General features: G+C 39.6%; 1 protein-coding gene across 1 annotated transcript in view; it reads left to right on the forward strand.

Annotated features, from left to right (window-relative positions):
• Positions 1-19,307, forward strand: part of PCDH15 (protocadherin related 15) — a 934,666-nt gene that overhangs the window by 595,148 nt on the left and 320,211 nt on the right. Inside the window, exons 15-18 of the mRNA XM_072131129.1 lie at positions 3,719-3,912; positions 4,426-4,558; positions 5,740-5,819; positions 15,078-15,171. Of these exons, the coding sequence (XP_071987230.1) occupies positions 3,719-3,912; positions 4,426-4,558; positions 5,740-5,819; positions 15,078-15,171 (501 nt within the window). The remainder of the gene's footprint in view (positions 1-3,718; positions 3,913-4,425; positions 4,559-5,739; positions 5,820-15,077; positions 15,172-19,307) is intronic.

Here is a 19,307-nt window from a genome sequence, read left to right on the forward strand (position 1 = left end):
GGGCAGAGAGGTCCATCTTTAACTAGGGGTCGTCTGTAAGTCGTGTGTCCTTAAGTAGGGGACCCCCTGTATATATTTATGTATAGCATTATGAGTATCTGTATCAGATGTTCATATTCTCAGAATACCCATTTAATAACTTTTGCCTCCTTGCCTATAACCACTAATACCCTAATGCATCATAGCCTATACTTGTATTGACTATGTTATAAGGGGCTATGTTTCCCATCACTAGCATATTTCTGTTGATGTCTACTGTTGTCCAGCACCTACAGTGGTTAACAGGCACGTGTTAGGTTCCTCACAGTCACTTTCTCTCAAGTGAGTCAGTTCATGTTGTAGTGTGTAGTGTGGAAGCTCGACACATGTGAAAATGCTTACCAAAATAGAAATTCCTACCCATCCCCCCATTAGAACGTTATGGTAACCACAAACATATAGGTCCTGCACTCCACTGTTATCTACTCCTATTTTATGCTACGATTGCTTAATATTTTTCATTGGTTGAGTGTAGAAAACTTATCAGAGATCACATGACTACATGGCTTTTCAGGGTTTGATTTTGCTTGTTGCCATAGAAACAGATTGATCTGCATGGGAGCTGTAGAAGATGATTTACTTCATTATGTTAATTCCTACTTTTTGTAATTGATATGTTTAAATTGTCTTATTACACACAGATTAGTATTAAGAGCAACTTGATATAATGTGCTAATTTAGTATCTTTCACACATAAAATGTACAGTATTCGCTCCGGAAAGTGGTACAGATGTCTCACTTACTTTGATAATTTAGCCGTACGTCTGCCAAAAAACAGCACGGAAGCTCAATAAAAGTACATATGTGTGTAATGCAAATTAAATTATTCAGCAATCATTTTTATGTAATTAAACATTTATTGTTCAAAAAAAAAAAGTTTGCACAAAGATACATTTGATCCAGGAGAGATATTCAGCTCGTCATTCGGCAGTGACTATACTTTTCCTAGCTGATTTTAAAGTATGGCACAAGAGGATATCGCTTCAGTGTAAGGCAGCTCAAGAGTTTAGAGCAGAATAAATATTGGACTCAAGTCTTGTGAATGAAGCTCAATTCATCTCTACTTTACTGTCAAAAAATAGCAACCATCATATAGAGGTTCATCACTCCTCGTGACTTTGATGAGCTTTGATTCTTGAAAAAAATGGTGGCGCGTGAGCTGCCTGTATTCAGATCCTGCTGATGACTTTACCAAAGTTAACACCCGTGGATAGGGCCTAGACCGATCCTGGGTATTACTAGCGATTGGTTGAGCTGATTGCCAAACCACAAATGGTTGAAGTCCAGGTTCAGGGACAATTCCCAAATATATTTGCCACAGACCCTAATATTGCAGTCTTGGTTTACTCGATAGAGGAAAAAAAATCTGGTAAGCACAGCCGAAATATAAACATAGCCCGTGCATCAAGGGAATACAATGAAATACAGAAGAGAACAGAAATGCACGAAGGAATGGCTAATAGGTGAATGTAGTACACAAAACGTCAAAGTTTATTAAAGTTATTTAACAAGACGAACCAATCCAAAGACATACATTTAAAAAACATAATATACAAATCATACATAAAGGTGACCATGCCGAACGGTGACCGCCGAAGTACAATCACTCGTAATGATATCCAACCTTTCAAGGTGGGCAAGTGTGCAAAAAGGCCTGTAATAGGTAGCCGACAACACCTATAGCCGCTATCAAACAAAGGATATGTAAATAATATTATGCCCAGAGTCAGCCAATAGTAACCAATGACAAGTGAAAACCTAGTAGTAGTGCAATGCTTGTTGTAAAGTAGACAATAGCTTTCTTGGTTTACTCATAACAAATTGTGAGGCAAAACCAGGAGTAGTTGAAGACACAAAACGGGTGCAGTGTCTTTCATTATGCCTTCCCTCTATAAGGACACGTACATGTGTGTTCTGTGTTTTTGACCACTCCTAATTTTGCATCACAAAAATGTTTTGTGTAATCCTTTCATTCTTTGTTCGTGCAAATATGTAAATATTATGACTTTGATCTTGTAAAAAGGAATTGTATGGAATTTGAATGGAAATTTATATCACATCCTTAATTTTATCTTTCACGAGAAAGTATTTTTGCTGAAAACATTTCCAGAACTCTTCTTAGCTGAGCATCCATTGTAGTTATAAATGTAGTTATAAATTCCATTATATAAAAACAACTATGGATCCTTTTGACCCGCTTTAAAAATTACTACCACACGATGGTCAATATCATTTCTTTATTATTAATGTGTTTTGTTTTTGTATGAAACAAAGGTTTTGACTTTTTTTTTTTTTATACAAAACAACAGATCAACATGTGAAATGCAGCATGGGAAATCTAAGGGAATGTCTGTGCATATACTTATTGTTATTCTTTTAATTTTTAATTAGCACAGATAACTCTGAAATGGTTAAGAGATAAATCTAACGTAAATCTTCCATCTAGTGAAATCATCAATTTCATTTATTGTATTTATAGATTATTCAATAGTGAGTCAGATGTACCATGAGTTAATGTTGCTTTACTTATTAGAATCAGATCTCTACCTGTAGTATCAGGTCCTGCCTCCAATTCACAAATTCTCTATCTGTCTTAAAACATATAGAATAGGACTAATTTAAAAAAAGTTTTTTAACCCATGTTTCGGTCGAAAGTGGTAAAAAATGTATGTTAAATGTTTCATAAGCCAGAAAAAAAAATGTAGATGTTCTCCTTGCTCAAATTTGATCACATTGTTACAATAGAATAGTGGTCAACATTAAGCCACCTATTAAACTGACCTATAGTCTTTAGCTGTGAACAATAGCAGATTACCGTATAATATAAGTGGCAACCCAAGGATTCAATGGATCTTAATTCACTGAGTTTGAGGCTATAAATAGAGAAATGGCGATATAAATTTGTAATCCGTATACATGTGGGCCAGCATGTATACAGAATCTCTTGCCGGACCTTTGAATTCCTTCAAAGGTAATTAAGCTGCACAACTGAGAGCAGACCGAATGAACCCATCCTCTGAGTTCTGATACTGTGTACAAATTTTATTATGCGGCTACTGGGGCGTGGAGTAGCCGCATCTGAGGTTACATGGCGCGGCTACTCCACGCCCCGGTAGCCTCTTTTCTCCTCCTACTCACCATCTTCGGCGTGCAGCTGCTCGTAGCAGGCCCGCGCCTGTGCAGCCCCGGCTTCGGAGAAGTGACCGCGCAGGCGCGGGCCTGCTGTTCTGCGCATGCGCAGACTGCATGATCGTCGGCCGAGGGCGCCCAGCTACGAGCAGCTGCGCGCCGAAGATGGTGAGTAGGAGTAGAAAAGAGGCTACCGGAGCGTGGAGTAGCCGCGCCATGTAATCTCAGATGCGGCTACTCCACGCCCCAGTAGTCGCATGATAAAATTTGCATAAAAGTCAAATAAAAGTTACTAAAAAAGTGCGGGGACATGAGGATTAGCCCTTTTAAAGGGCTATCCTCACGTCCCATTGATCCACCTACCACCCGATCTACCTTTATAGGTAGATTTGAGATTTGTGGTGGTAGGTTCCCTTTAAGGACCAGCAGGGATCAGGTAAATACTGAAATGAGAACAGTTCTGGAACAAGGAGGTAAGTACTTCTTTTTAACAAAAACCCCCTGTAAATCCATACCTTAAAACTTTTTTTTCTTTTTGTTTTATCCTCAGCTTACAGCTGTTGATGCAGATGAAGGCGCCAATGGTCAGATTACATATGAAATCCTAGCTGGAGCACAGGGGAAGTTTGTCATTGGTAGCAGTACAGGAGTCATCACCATTACTCCAGGAGTCACCCTGAATGTGGGGGATTTGTTTGCCCTTACAGTAAAAGCTTCTGACAACGCTCCTCTAGCACAAAGAAGGTATGGACATCCTTTCTAAAGATTTTTGAAATATAGAGGTTGAACACTGTTTCTGAAACGCATAAGATTTTAAATGGCTCTGGTCTGGGCTCTTTCATGGGACCAGATGTATCACATGGTAAATAGCAACAGCCCTTTATGATGTGTATTTGACAACATTTGGGTCCATCGAGTTCCTTCATGGCTTTCTGATGTTTTTGATAAAATCTGCAATGAAATCTAATGGAATGCCCATTGTAGATGTGAACACTGCCTTGGAGCTATATTATTATTATTATTATTATTATTATTATTATTATTATTATTATTATTATCTGAATGGAATATATAGAAGACAAATATGGAAGGAACACAATTAAAAGCTTTATTCAATAGGAAATTGCTTAAAGTCCTTCAAACTGACAATCACGTTTCTTTTTTTTTTTTTTTTTTTTCTGCAAGGCTTTTTCTACCTCTAAAACAATTATACAAATGAAATGTTTGTTTTTCTTTTATTTCCGTTGTTGGATACAGGAGCTCCATTACAACTGTTTACATTGAGGTTCTTCCGCCAAACAATCAAAGTCCTCCACGCTTTGCACAATTGATGTACAACCTTGAAGTCAGCGAAGCGATGCGTATAGGAGCGATTCTTCTAAATCTTCAGGTATTTTAACTTCTATTTTTTTTTTTCTTTCAAACAAAAGAATGCATTTTCATCCTTGACAATGAAGATGTTTTCTGCTGCTATATAGTTAACTTAAAAGGATTTTTATTGCAGTTTTTCAAGTTCACAAGTCAGTGAGATAAATAGCCGTGCAACATAAAGACAAGATAAATCGGGAAAAAAATGTTGTAGTTATAGGGGTGCATAGGTAGCAGTCGACACAAACTATTGTTGAAAATCAATTATTCTATTCAGAACCTTCATGACTTTCCAAATTTTGATTTACTCTAGTCATCTTATTAGAAGTTAAACGTGTTGGTTAAAGCAATTTATTCAGTGGGGCACATTTACTTACCAGCCCCTGGCACGTTCCCCGATCCGGAATGTCCGACTGGAATGCATTGTGTCGCGATTGACTTAGATTGTGCGCTCGATTTCCTGCATCTTCTTCCTGGTGCATGTAAGTGCATTGTCTTTTGCGACACAATTTTAAAGTTAAATCCCCCGCTCAGTCCGAATCAGTCGGATCGCCCTATGGCCCACACCCCGATTTCTGTTACATGCATATCCGATCGCGTGTACCAAGATCCCCTTCTAAATACCTGTCCTAGATGCTAAAACCCAAAAACGATGGAATATCCGACAAAAGTGCGGTCCGCGGGCCCTTAGTAAATAAGCTTCAGTATGTTTTCAGCAAACATATATAATGTATATTTTTTCATTGACTGAGCAAATCTTTATTTTCTGCATGATGAGCTATAATTTTCATCGGTACCATTCAGGGTATGTGCGACTTTTTGTTTTGTAAAATGATTTAGGCAAGTGGGAAAGCGGGCAAGATAAAACATAACCAAATTAATTTAGTGATAAAATTGATAGGAAATATGCTAAAATAGATACTGCTAATCCATATCCATATGGCTTTTGATCTAATATGGTCACAGCGGGACCCCTATTTGTGTGTTCCTGTGTCATAAAATATTGGATCAAGAGACAATTTTTATTAATGTTTTTTTAAAGTATTTTATTTCTACACATTTTTCTACAGCAAACATAAATGTTAATTCATGTTTGCTGTAGAAAAAATTATGTTTGCTGTAGAAAAATATGAAAAATATTACAAATGTAATGGTTATTGATGATGCCCTTTAATGGTCATTTATGATAATTTTGTATTTAAGGCTACAGACAGAGAAGGAGATCCAATTACTTATTTAATACAGAATGGAGATCCTCAAAAAGTCTTCAACCTATCTGTAAGGTAAGATACCCAACTGTTCATAGTTGTTTAGCTTTTATCATTTGTTTTTGGTTCAGATATGTATTCAATAGAATAATATTCATAGGTTTCCTTTAAGCCTCAGTTTCTATCATGAGGAAGCTACCATCAGAAGTAGCTATAATGGTAGATTTCTCCTGCCTGTCTCTGCTCTAATCTGTAATTTAATAATCCTGGAACCTAACCTAACCTAACTTGTTAAAAACTTTATTTCCCCCTCTCACCACGACAGCACCCAACCAGAGAGAGGGATCCGCCCCCAGGGACAGGAAATCCAGATCTTTTTAAGCGCGGCCCGTCCTTCCTCCTTCAGTGGTTTTCCTGTCCCTGACGGGGATCCAGGGAGCTTCAGTGAGGCTCCGTTGCGTGGCGAGAGGGGGAATGGGAGTCCCAGGTACCCCGCGGTGGCCGTGCATGTCCCCCGCCAAGCGCTTACCGGAGGGTGTAGAAGACGCGGCGGGGTGGTGCGATGGAAGCTGCGGGTCGCAGCGACAGTCTGCAGGTGTGGAGGGAATGTCCGGTGTTGAGGCCGGGGGATCGCACGCTTCGTTTGGTGCAGGCCGAAAAACCAAGATGGCATCCGCCCCACTTCCTGTGGAGACAGGAATTGGGGCAAGGAAAATGATAGCGCGCACCCTGATGACATCACCAGGCGGGAGATTTGAAATTCTGGTCCCACACAGGAGTCCTGTGTGTATTCCACACTGGCAGCCGGCTACAGGATTTGCATCCAGCTTGTCTGCTGCTGTTTCTTGGTCAGAGGACCTGAATAATCAGCTTACTCTCCACCAGGCGGTATGAGTTCCAACGACGGTGGTAGAGATTCAGTGGACACCGCTACGGTAATTATGGTTTAGTGGGATAGTCCGCTGGATGGTAAGTGGGGCCTTACTAAGCCTTTAAACTGGTTGTGATAAGTCTCTTATGTGATTTTTTATTAGAGGGAAGAGACGCGTAGGGGGAAAACTGCCACTAAATCTAAAAATCGTGTTTGTAGGATTTGTGGAGATGACCTGCCGGACTCGCATCCGAAACCTAACTGTGATCAATGTATACAGCGTATGGTAGATCAGGAGCAGTCGTCTCTGTTTGAATCTATGCGTGCCTTTATCCAACAGGAAGTGCGTAGTTCGATGCAGGGGATGAAAAAATCCCTTAGATCTCAGAGTTCCCCCGGCACCTCTAGAGTATCAGACAACTCAAGCTCTAGCCCAGAGGATCTATCATCAGGCTCTGAGGAAGAAGATAGATCGGGTAGACCCTTGTTCCCAGCAGAAGATACGGAACATTTGATAAAGCTGGTCAGGGATACTATGGAGCTAGAGGACCAGAAGGAGGAACGCTCAGTTACAGACATTATGTTCCAGGGATTAGGGGAGCGGAAAAAGAGAGTCTTTCCCATCCATAATAACATTTCCTCCCTTATCAGAGCAGAATGGAAGAAATCAGAAAAGAAAGTTTTTTTCCCAAGAGCCATGAAGAGAAAATATCCCTTCGCAGGGAAAGATACAGAGACTTGGGACAGAGCGCCCAAGGTGGATGTGGCTATATCCAAAGTCTCTAGGAAAGTGGCTCTTCCAGTGGAGGATTCCAGGGTTTTAAAAGACCCTATGGATAAGAAAGCTGACACTTTTCTGAGACGTTCCTGGGAAGCGTCAGCAGGAACATTCAAGCCAAACATCGCGGCTACTTGTGTGTCTGTTTATGTGGCTTACCCAGCTGGAAGAGAAGATCAAGTCGGGTGTTCCAAGATCACAGCTGGTTACGGAGGTCACTACGGCACAAAAGGCCTCAGCCTTCCTAGCGGACGCATCGGTAGATGCTCTTAGATTATCAGCAAGGTCAGCAGCATTGTCTAATTCAGCCAGGAGAGCCCTGTGGCTCAAGAACTGATCAGGAGACTTGTCATCAAAAAGTCACCTATGTAATATTCCTTGTGAAGGAGAATTCCTTTTTGGATCCACATTGGATAAGATCCTGGAGAAAGCAGCGGATGGGAAAAAAGGTTTTCCTAATACAAAACCGCCAGGGAAGTTTTTTCGTCCCCCAAGAAGATTCAAGTCACCTCAAAGATCTGGAGACAAGAAGGATACATGGAGACCTTCCAGAAGAACTAAGGGTTTCATGTTCTCGCGCCCTTCAGACCCCAACAAACGTCCTAATCAACAATGATGCCAGAGGACCTGTGGGGGGAAGACTCTCCCTGTTCAGGGAGGAATGGGATTAGATCTCAGGGAGTCGCTGGATCCTGGGAATCATCCAGGACAGCCTAAAATTACCTTTTCTGTCTTTTCCCCCACAGCGCTTCAGGATAACATCTGTGGCGGGTCTGGAGACCCAACAAGCTTTAGTATCAGAAGTAAAGTCCTTACTTCAGAAGAAAGTACTCAGAAGAGTTCCACTTCAGGAACAAGGGGAAGGGTTCTACTCAACCCTATTCTTCGTAAAAAAGCCAGATGGTTCCCTTCAGACTATAATAAACCTAAAACCTCTGAATCAATATCCACAAGTAGAAAGATTCAAGATGGAGTCCATAAAGTCAACGATAAATTTGCTTTTTCACAACTGCTACATGGCCTCTATAGACTTGGCGGACGCATATTACCATGTCCCCATTCATCCGGATTACCAAAAATATCTGAGAGTGGCAGTGGTACTGGATGGCATCCTCTCTCACCTCCAGTTCTCGGCCATGCCCTTTGGAATAGCTATAGCTCCAAGGGTATTCACAAAGTTGATATCAGAGGTGGCAGCGTACATCAGGAAACATCAGGGGATTTTTGTACCATATATCGACGATTTCCTGCTGGTAGGAAGATCATCAGAGGATCTAGCAGATCAGATAAAGATGGTTCTGGAGACCCTTCACCGTCTGGGATGGTTGGTGAATTGGAAGAAATCTTCCCTTACACCTTCCAGAGTAATAATATTCCTGGGGATTCAGTTAGATTCCATGATCCAAAGATCTTTCCTTCCCCCCGAAAGGATACAGAAATTAACAGCTTCAGTAGAGAGCTTATGCAGGAACAGTTCTCCTTCAATAAGGGAAGTAATGAAGGTTCTGGGTCTCCTCACAGCAGCCATACCGGTGGTGCCTTGGGCAATGTTCCATGCACGACCTCTGCAGCTATACATGCTGAATGCCTGGGATGGGGATCAGGCCACCTTAGACCAAAAAATTCCTCTTTCACAGGAGGTATTGAATTCCTTGGAGTGGTGGACAAAGGGGGAAACCTTCCAGAGAGGAAGATCTTGGAAGGAGGAGAAACCACTGTCCTTGATAACGGACGCAAGTACCTGGGGATGGGGTGCCCAAGTAAGATCACTCTCGGCAGTACACATAAAGGGGAAAGAAAATCTAGAAGCAGATTTTCTGAGCCGTCATCACCTGAGACAAGGAGAATGGTCCCTCCACCAGGATGTCTTCCACATGATATCGAGACTGTGGGGTCGGCCGCAGATAGACCTATTTGCCACCAGGAAGAACAAGCGGGTCAATCGTTTCTGTTCTCTAAACCCGAAAGATTATCTCGTGACCCTGGACGCCTTTTCAACAACATGGAATTTCAACCTCTCTTATGCCTTTCCTCCCCTGGCTATCCTTCCGAAAGTCCTGAAGAAGATAAGGGAAGATCAGGCCAGGGTTATCCTGATAGCACCCTTCTGGCCCAGGAGAGCTTGGTTCTCAATACTGAGGGAACTCTCAGTGTCAGATCCTTGGTCCTCCCGGAGAGGCAGGATCTTCTCTCCCAGGGTCCAGTATTCCACCCACAGATAGCAAACCTCCATCTGACGGCCTGGAATTTGAAAGGTGCATCCTGAGGAAAAAAGGCCTATCTGATAAGGTAATTACAACCCTACAGGGAAGCAGGAAAGTAGTTACCTCTAGGATTTATTTTAAGATTTGGAGGGTCTTTTCGGATTTCTGTAGTCCGAATCAGATAAATCTAGATCGTCCGAACATAGCCAGAATTCTAGATTTTTTACAGGCTGGGTTAGACAAGGGGTTGAAGCCAGCTACCCTTAAAGTCCAGGTGTCAGCCCTTAGCGCCCTGTTTGACTCTTCCTTAGCTTCTCATCCTTGGATAGCCAGATTTATAAAAGCTGCATCTCGGATGATTCCCTTTAAGCATACTACAGTTCCTCCTTGGGACCTCACTTTGGTCCTGAATTTTTTGCTTAAGGAACCATTTGAGCCATTAGAATCCTGCCCCCCAAAATGGTTAACATTGAAGGTAGTTTTCCTAGTGGCAATTACTTCAGCCTGTAGGGTAGGAGAAATTTCTGCACTATCCTGTAGAGCTCCTTTTACAAGGTTTTTTGAGGATATGGTTGTTCTTACAACAGACCCGGCCTTTTTGCCTAAGGTAGCTTCAAGATTTCACAGGTCACAAGAAATCAGGCTTCCTTCCTTTTGTAATAATCCCTCTACGGATAAGGAAAGACAGTTTAGTAAATTAGATGTCAGAAGAGCTATCGAGATTTACTTAGCCAGGGCTGAAGAATGGAGGAAAGCAGATAGCCTATTTGTTCTTTTTGGAGGAAGGAACAAGGGGAAGAAGGCCTCAGCTAAAACTATTTCTAGATGGATTAAGCTTGCCATTAGTTCAGCTTACGAGGCAGCAATGCTACCTGTACCAGAAGGGTTGAAGGCACACTCCACCAGGGCAGTTTCCTCCTCTTGGGCAGAGTTTAAGGAGGTGTCAGTAGGTCAGATCTGCCAGGCTGCCACCTGGTCTTCTCCGCACACTTTTTATAAGCACTATAGACTGGATGTGGCGGGTGCACATGAATTGACATTTAGGTGAAGAGTGTTATCTTCGGTGATCCCTCCCAAGCTTTCTATGTTATTCTCTCTGGTTGGGTGCTGTCGTGGTGAGAGGGGGAAACCGGTAATTACTCACCGGTAATTGTGTTTCCTTGAACCACGACAGCACCCAGGGTATTCCCACCCTTTATTTTAATTCTCCCCTCACATCTTTGTTTCGGTGGGTGTATGTGGCACAGGGTGCTTAACATAACCTTGGTGGGGGGTTCACATATATACGTATGGAGGTGTCCGATGGTCGGAAATAATCAAACATTGAGTCCCATACAGTCTCTGTAATCCACTGAAGGAGGAAGGACGGGCCGTGCTTAAAAAGATCTGGATTTCCTGTCCCTGGGGGCGGATCCCTCTCTCTGGTTGGGTGCTGTCGTGGTTCAAGGAAACACAATTACCGGTGAGTAATTACCGGTTTTAGTTATATATTTAACTGCAGAGGCCACTGGGGCATGTACTAGCCTTCGCTCCCAAACCTCGGCCAGGCTAGTACACACCCCAGCAACCTCTGCAGTTAACTTTATTTCAGTAATATGTAATTTTTTTAACAAGTTAGGTTATTTTCCAGGACTATTAAATTAGAGATTAGGACAGAGGCAGGCAGGTGGAATCTACCATCAGATATACCTCTGATGGTAGATTCCTCATGGTAGGTTTCCTTTAACGTGGACTCTAAATCCATTGGCATTGATATGAAGGCGATCCCTCTTCTGCAGCTAAAATTGATTCTACTATTTTGGGGAGAGCTTCTATAATATTTTGAAAATGTGTCTGTAGAAATTTTTGTCCTTGTATCCAAAATATATAATTGGTCAGACACTATCTGACCTGCACTCTTGAGTTGTAAAGGGTATTGGTCAGGGTTCTGAGTAAGCTTTGCCATTTTTTTCACACCTTTCGTTCTCACAAAGTTGAAGCTAGTTAGCAAAAGCTAATTTGACCTTAGACTCCTATATCAACATCCGCAAAGAGTTTGTACATTCTCTCTGTGTTTGCTTGGGTTTCCTCCGGGTCCTCTGGTTTCCTCCCACAATCCAAAAACATTTTTTAGGTGGAATAAATTGTGAGCCCCATGAAGACAGGGACTGATTTGGCAAGCTCTGTGCAACGTAATCTGTGTGCGCTATATACCATAAATAAAGGAATTATTATTATTACTATTTTTATTATTAGTGCAAAGACCATTGTTTTGAGAAAACCCAATAATCAGCTAGTAGAATAATTTCTGTTATGTTACATGTAACATACCATAATAAATGTGGAAGAGCAAATTTACTGACTTACTTGCATCACTATAATTTAAAAATTCTGGTAAACTGTAGTAATATCAATCAAAGCTGTGGCGTCCTAGTGTAAATCTGTATTAGTTTTTCCAGCAAACATATGACTTTTTAAGACTGATATGAACTTTTATAACTTGTAATGTGGAAGACTTATCTCTATACTCACTGTAATTAGTTTGTAGCATGATACATAACTAATAGATATCAATTGTCCATGCGTAGTTGGTTAACTTGCACCACTCTGTAGCTACAGCATTTGTAGTCAATAAACAATCCAACACATCATGTATTGAGCTTGGTGACGTCACGGCTCTCGGCACCTGAAGGAGGACGGGTACAATGAAGGAGGTGTGAATATTTAAACATCGGAAGTCATCCCTAAAGATGACGTAGGGGTAGCACCAGAGGGCTATTTAGTTGTAAGTTAATCATTTTTTTAGCGAAACTAAAGTATGTGCCGGCATCAGTATTAAATAGCCTACCGGGTGGTTAGCTCGTGTGATTTCATCATGCGAGCAATGGTAGGTTTCCTTTAAAGTGTATTTCATTAAGAAATCAAATAACACTATTACTCACTTGTTCTCCTCTCTTTGCGTTCATGAGACTTCATAGAGTTGGTTCACATTTCGATAACATTCACCCCAATATATTGTTTTGCAAATGATGTTTAAACTAAGTGTGAGAGTTGATAGTTCTCCTTACAGAATTGTTAATTTTTCTAAAGATTAACCTTGTGACATGAACATAATAATGTGCCATTAATGAGCTTCTATGAGCATCTATTGAAGCGCTGTGTGGATTGCTGGAAAAAAACAAACACAGTGGTACTTTTATGAGTAAGAGGCATGAACATGTTTCCAATATACATTACGATATTTCATGCTGGGGTATAATTCCAGACAAGTAAAACATTTAAAATGCATAAACCTGGTATTTACATGTGTTACAAAAATAACAATGGCATTAACAGTAATGCTAAAACGATCAGTTAGAGCAGTCACTGCTAGGATTTATTTATGACTATTAGCATTTGGAAACATTGCTAATGGCTCAAAAAAATATTTCTAATGTTTAAGTCAAAACTAAGTATTTGTGGCAAACTTCTGAAAATGTTGCATTATACTAGCAAAGAATCATATAAAAAGTAATGGAGGAGGAGCTTTATTTACCGTTAGGCACAGTACTGAATAGCGAGGTAGAGTGGCGCTGTCTAAGAAAGAAGGTGAAATAAAGTCCTGAATGAGTTAACAATCTCTATTCAGTATTCAAGCCACCATAGTGGACATAGTACCATACTATACAATGGTACTTTATCATTCCCTGGGGGGAAATTCTTTTGTACAGTGTCCCAGGAGTTGTTACACACAGAGATAGGCTTAACATACACTACAAGAGGCACATTCTAACATGATGCTTAGTTGCATACAAACATAGTTACAGGATATTGTGATACAGCAAAATACCAATCGACCATGACTACATTACATTACATAAAGAAAACGATTATGTAGAAAGGTTAAAACCAAGGTCACTTTTCACAGGAAGTAGCCAGTGGTGCCTATATTTTTTTAAAAAAATCCATGAAAGCAAATGCGTCCAAAAACAAGGCACAGGATAACATGCATCAAACATTTCTTGAAGGCTTCTTTATTATGAAGACCATATACTCAAGTATAAGCTGACCCGAGTATAAACAGAGACCCCTAATTTCAAAACAAAAACTGGGAAAACCTATTGACTCGAGTATAAGCCGAGGGTGGGAAATCCATTGGTCACAGCCTCCCAGCCCCCTGTAGTAGGAAAAAAAAATAACACTGTACTCACCTTTGCGACGTCTCCCATAGGTCCTCTTCTGTCTCTGATGCTCCGTTGCCACCTTGGGTCCTTTGGTCCTCTTCGGATTCTTCCGCTTGCCAACGTCTTTGTTTGTGAGCTGCTGGCATCGCGAGGGGCCCCAAAGAGGAGCCAAAGAGGAGCAGAAGAACCCGAAGAGGATCCGAAGGACCCGAGGTGGCACCGGAGCATCGGAGACAGAAGAGGACCTACGTCAGAAAGGTGAGTTTTGAGTTTATTTTTTTGGTTGACTCGAGTATAAGCCGAGTTAGGGTTTTTGAGCACACATTTTGTGCTGAAAAACTAGGCATATACTCAAGTATATATGGTACTTACAAAAATACATGTGGGGTTTGAGGGAGGTAGTGCAGTACCACTCACTAAAAGGCAATGGCCTTTTCATGTAATTTTTCATTTTACTGTGAGAAATTGCCCTTTGCATCTTAGTGGCCTGTACTTCTTCCCTAAACAAGTATTCCTTTTAAGTATTTAGTATTTATAAAGCCTTCAAGAAGAAGAGGTTCTCAGTGAGTGCAGCCCCTATTCTTTCTTTCTTCTCTTTATGGATGCATTCGCTGTTAGACACAATAGACCTCTGTATATACACATATAAATCATGAATGAGTGGAGGGGTTACTAGCTGATACATTTCCCACCCTAGGCTCATAAAGTAAAAGGTTTTTCCAGTATTTTTATGGTAAAATTAGGTGCCTTGGCTTATATATTCCGGTTGGCGTATACTTGAGTATAAATACGGTGTATATGTGCTAGATGTTATTTGGTGCTACAACTGTATTTACATAAGTATGAATAGTTAAATTTAGTGCTGTAAAAATGAGATGGCAACACACACAGTGGATGAAAACTACGTATAGACTGTATAGGGTGCTAGATGTTATGAGAACCGCACCATGATGTTCTGCTGCAATATATTTGAACTTACACTTGGAAACACTTGGAAGCATGGCTTTTCGGAGTTATTTCACAGTAGGAAAACCTAGCTGCTCTCTCTCAGGGTTGTCTCAATTACATTACTCCATTAAAGTTAATAGAACAGAGGGAAGAAAACATACAAACTATGGACAGGTCTGGTATCATTTTTCAAATTTTATGGAAAACCTTGAAGGTGTTTTTTATTTTATAGACTAAAGATCAAGGCAGGTGTCTGATTCTAAAGTTTCTTCTTCTTTAGAAATATACTGTTTGTATAGTACCTTTAAATGCTATGAATAATTATTAGTTTTGTCATTTACAAGTCTTTTCACTAACTTCAAAATATTATTTTTTTTAATTATTTTCCAGTTCCGGAATTTTAATTTTGGCAAAGCCTCTAGACAGAGAAAGTACTGACCGCTACATTTTGATAGTGACCGCATCAGATGGCCGACCTGATGGCGTAAGTTGTTTATTTATTTGTATTTTTGTCATTTTATAGGAACAATTCTGTGTCTAATGACCCATGTTTATCACAGTTTGTGAATTAATTTGGAATCGTTGGGTTCTCTAGTTAGTGAAAGGGACTAATTTATCTACAATAGAGAGTTGGTCATTTTTGTTTGCAGATCTCTCTATTGAAATAATGAAAAGGGTGAATTGCTGTTAGAAGAGACTGCAGTGTTAATTTCACTTCTTATTAAGCAGATCTACATACATTATATAGCATCTATGCATAGTATTAAATATTAGTTTCATTAAAATAGGATTGAGGGGCATTCAAGCCATGTGACTGAGGAATGTGACATTGAAAGCCTTTAAAGCAGAAACATTGCCTTAAAAAGCTTAATGTTGATTTTCCAGACTTTGGACCCCTGCTTTTCAAATACCAATTATCTAATATCAGTATAGGTTGTAAGTGTATTAATTACCCTTAATCGTTATTGGAAATCACATTGTGAGACAATTCTGCAAAACAATTTAGTCTTGAAAAGCTAAACATTTAGTGATGTAAATACCTTGGCATGTTCAGCCAAGAAGAAAGGTAATGAAGGACACGTGTATAAGTGACCTCCTAATAGGTCATCTATATTTCACATCCGTCTGGTTAATGTTTTTGAAAACGTTTTTGGGTTTTCAGTAGGTTTCCCTGGAACTTTATTCCTACTATGTTCCCACATGGTGCCATACTGTGTAGTCATTAAAACTATGCAACATTCAACAAATTAATACTGTACCAGTATGATGTGCACTTCATAAAAGCACAAATGTTTGTTTAGGTCACTTCATGCCCTTGTGTTCATTGCTCTTTGAGAAAATAGGAGGCAGTAAGCTTTTAATTCGGCATGTAGTGAACCGTAACGGGTTTTATGTACCGTGTTTCCGTGACCTGCAATGTTCCAGCAATGATGTGCTGTGCAAGCGTGGCCTTTATGTTTAACAACTCTGCATCATTACTGGAGATTTTTTTTTATATAGTAGCGTCGATACTCACATACAGCGCCAGCTGCCATTCTATCACAGTAAATTCAAAGAATCTAATATTCACAATGGTATTGTTTACTATTCAATTCTGCCACTAAATGATACTAACACATAATAAACTAAGAGACCAAAAGACGATTAGACATCAGCTTGAAGATAATATAGTTTAGAATTGCATGATCTAACATGATATTGTGGGAGCACTGGTAAAAGGATTTGAATACAAATGGCCTATATATTTATCTAAATTGGGAACAATAAAAATGAAGAATAAATGTGCAGTTTAGTTTTGCCCAGAAATAATAGCTAGATAAATGACTGGTATACCAAGGGAATTGGTAAAATCCAGATAATATTAGTCATAGTAGTTAAAATGGAAGTACAGTATGAAATTATAACTAGTGATGTGATTATCCAGAACTTCTGCTTAACCTTCAGCATCTAGATTCTAGATCTTATTATTCAAACATGTACCATGTACATTCATAAATGTGGACCTGGAAATTAGTGTCTTTTAAGAAAATTGAAAAAATATAAAAAGAAATGGAAATACTACTTAGTGCCTAGTGCGGTATTTATTTTATAGTATTTCTTGCTTCTAGAGCAGTGATGGCGAACCTTTTAAACACTGGGTTCCCAAACAACAAAAATAACACTTATGTATTGCAAAGTGCCAGCACGGCAATTTAAGTAGTAATTTATTGCTACCTGTTCTACCACAACTTTCAATCATATCGGCCTCTTGAGGACAACAAAAAAGTTGAAAGAAGGCTAAATTTGGACTAATGTTGTAGCATCCCTCTCTAATGATAATCTGCCCCATTCCACATGTTCTACCTCTTCGGGATTTCATAGACCAAAGATAGTGGGGACTCTAAGCAAGTTATATATAATACAGGGAGTCAGTTTTTCCTCAAAAATAGCAGCTATGTACTGTAAATTTTGATTCTGCAGGGAAGATGGAACACCATAAACCTTTGACTATTTATCATAAAGTGCCCCATGACACCCCAGCTTACTTATAGGAAATTTCTCAGTAAGTTTTCAAATTCTCTGCAATACCTGCACTGAGGAAATTAAGTATTGCACAATGTTTATTAAATCAATGGGATTTTTACAAAATGCAGGAAAAGTATTCTACAACAGGGTTAAGCAGATTGATCTGTTCAGTTTAACCTCCCCGTTGTTCACGACTCTAGACAGCACTCTTTCCATATGGTTGCGTCTTTTCAGTGGAGAGGTAGCAAAAGAGGCATTGTTTTCCTAGTCCCATCATGGAATACTTATTTGCATATTTCCCAATAGCATTTAAACATTTAACAACAGTTATTGGGTGCTGGTTTTACTTGTGTGGGTTCGATACACAGACCCAAACAAATTTTTATCATTTAACGGTTCTGTTCATCACTACTGTGGAATAATTTTACAACACATTCCAGAAGGGTCAGCAAGGAAAAATATGGAAGGTACCGACGATCTACCTTACCAACAGAGCATGTAGAAGAGTACTGCAGACCAGGTAGTTACAGTATATAGTATTTCATCTTGTACAATAGTATTGTTATTAGAGATGAGCGAACATGCTCGTCCGAGCTTGATGCTCGGTCGAGCATTAGGGTACTCGAGACGGCTCGTTGCTCGGACGAGTATTTCCCCTGCTCGAGATCGAGCATTTAATTAAAAAAAACACAGTGAAGAACAATGAAGAATAGAATAAAAACAGTGAACACAGGATCATTTAAGATAAAAACACAGTGCAGAACACAGTGCAGAATAGATTACAGATGTTCGGCACATCTGCTTACTTGTCGGGAGATACGCGCGGAACGGCGCGAACAAAATAGCATGTGAAGAACAATATATATGTGTGAAGAACACATTGCAGATGTATTTAAACATCTGCAATGTGTTCTTCACACACATATATATTGTTCTTCACATGCTATTTTGTTCGCGCCGTTCCGCGAACAAAATAGCATGTGAAGAACAATATATATGTGTGAAGAACACATTGCAGATGTATTTAAACATCTGCAATGTGTTCTTCACACACATATATATTGTTCTTCACATGCTATTTTGTTCGCGCCGTTCCGCGCGTATCTCCCGACAAGTAAGCAGATGTGCCGAACATCTGTAATCTATTCTGCACTGTGTTCTGCACTGTGTTTTTATCTTAAATGATCCTGTGTTCACTGTTTTTATTCTATTCTTCACTGTTCTTTACATCTGCTAACTTGTCGGGAGATAATATACGCGCGGAACAGTGAAGAATAGATCGCAGATGTTTGCAAATTATCAGAAGACATTATTTTTCAATTAAATAACACATTTTATTCCTGAACCATGGTCCCTTTGAAAAATGCTCGGGTCTCCCATTGACTTCAATGGGGCTCGTTACTCGAAACGAGCACTCGAGCATCTGGAAATGTTCGGCTCGAGTAACGAGCACCCGAGCATTTTAGTGCTCGCTCATCTCTAATTGTTATCAATCTTACAAACAAAACATGGAGTAATAAGAGTAGTAATAAGTGATACTTGTAAGAACTGGCAGAAGGATTGAATCATTATTACATTGAAAAAATGTAATAATGATTGTAATATCTTAGAAATGTTGTAATGTGGAGATCCTAAATTGTAAATCACTTAATCCTTTGTCGCTTTCTCTTGGAAATAGCCTGAAAAGGGAACTTTTGGATCCTATTACCAGGATTTGTTAGAAGACTGTCCTTGTAGATGCATTTAGAGACGAATTACATTTTATCTGTAAAATACTCTGTGTAGAATCAATCCACTCAAATACAAATGAAAAAGAACAAAAGTGTGAAATAATTCAGCACTTGTCTTAAACAGGAGCTTCATCATGAAATGTTGAAAATAGTTAAGTGTAAACCATTTCATCATGAAGGTACAATTTCAAGGGATGAATATTTTTTATTTGATATTTTTTGCATAAATTGATAAAACATTTACCTTCTTTAATTATAATTCACATAAGTATAATTAAAACTGCTGTAAGGAGGGATCTCAGGGCCCATACACATTTTGTGTTCTTTCAATTTATGGAATTACAGTTCATTTAAAAAAAAAAGTTTTTCTTATAGTGCTTTTCTT

Source organism: Engystomops pustulosus, chromosome 11 (assembly GCF_040894005.1).
Source record: "Engystomops pustulosus chromosome 11, aEngPut4.maternal, whole genome shotgun sequence".
Taxonomy (NCBI): Eukaryota; Metazoa; Chordata; class Amphibia; order Anura; family Leptodactylidae; genus Engystomops; species Engystomops pustulosus.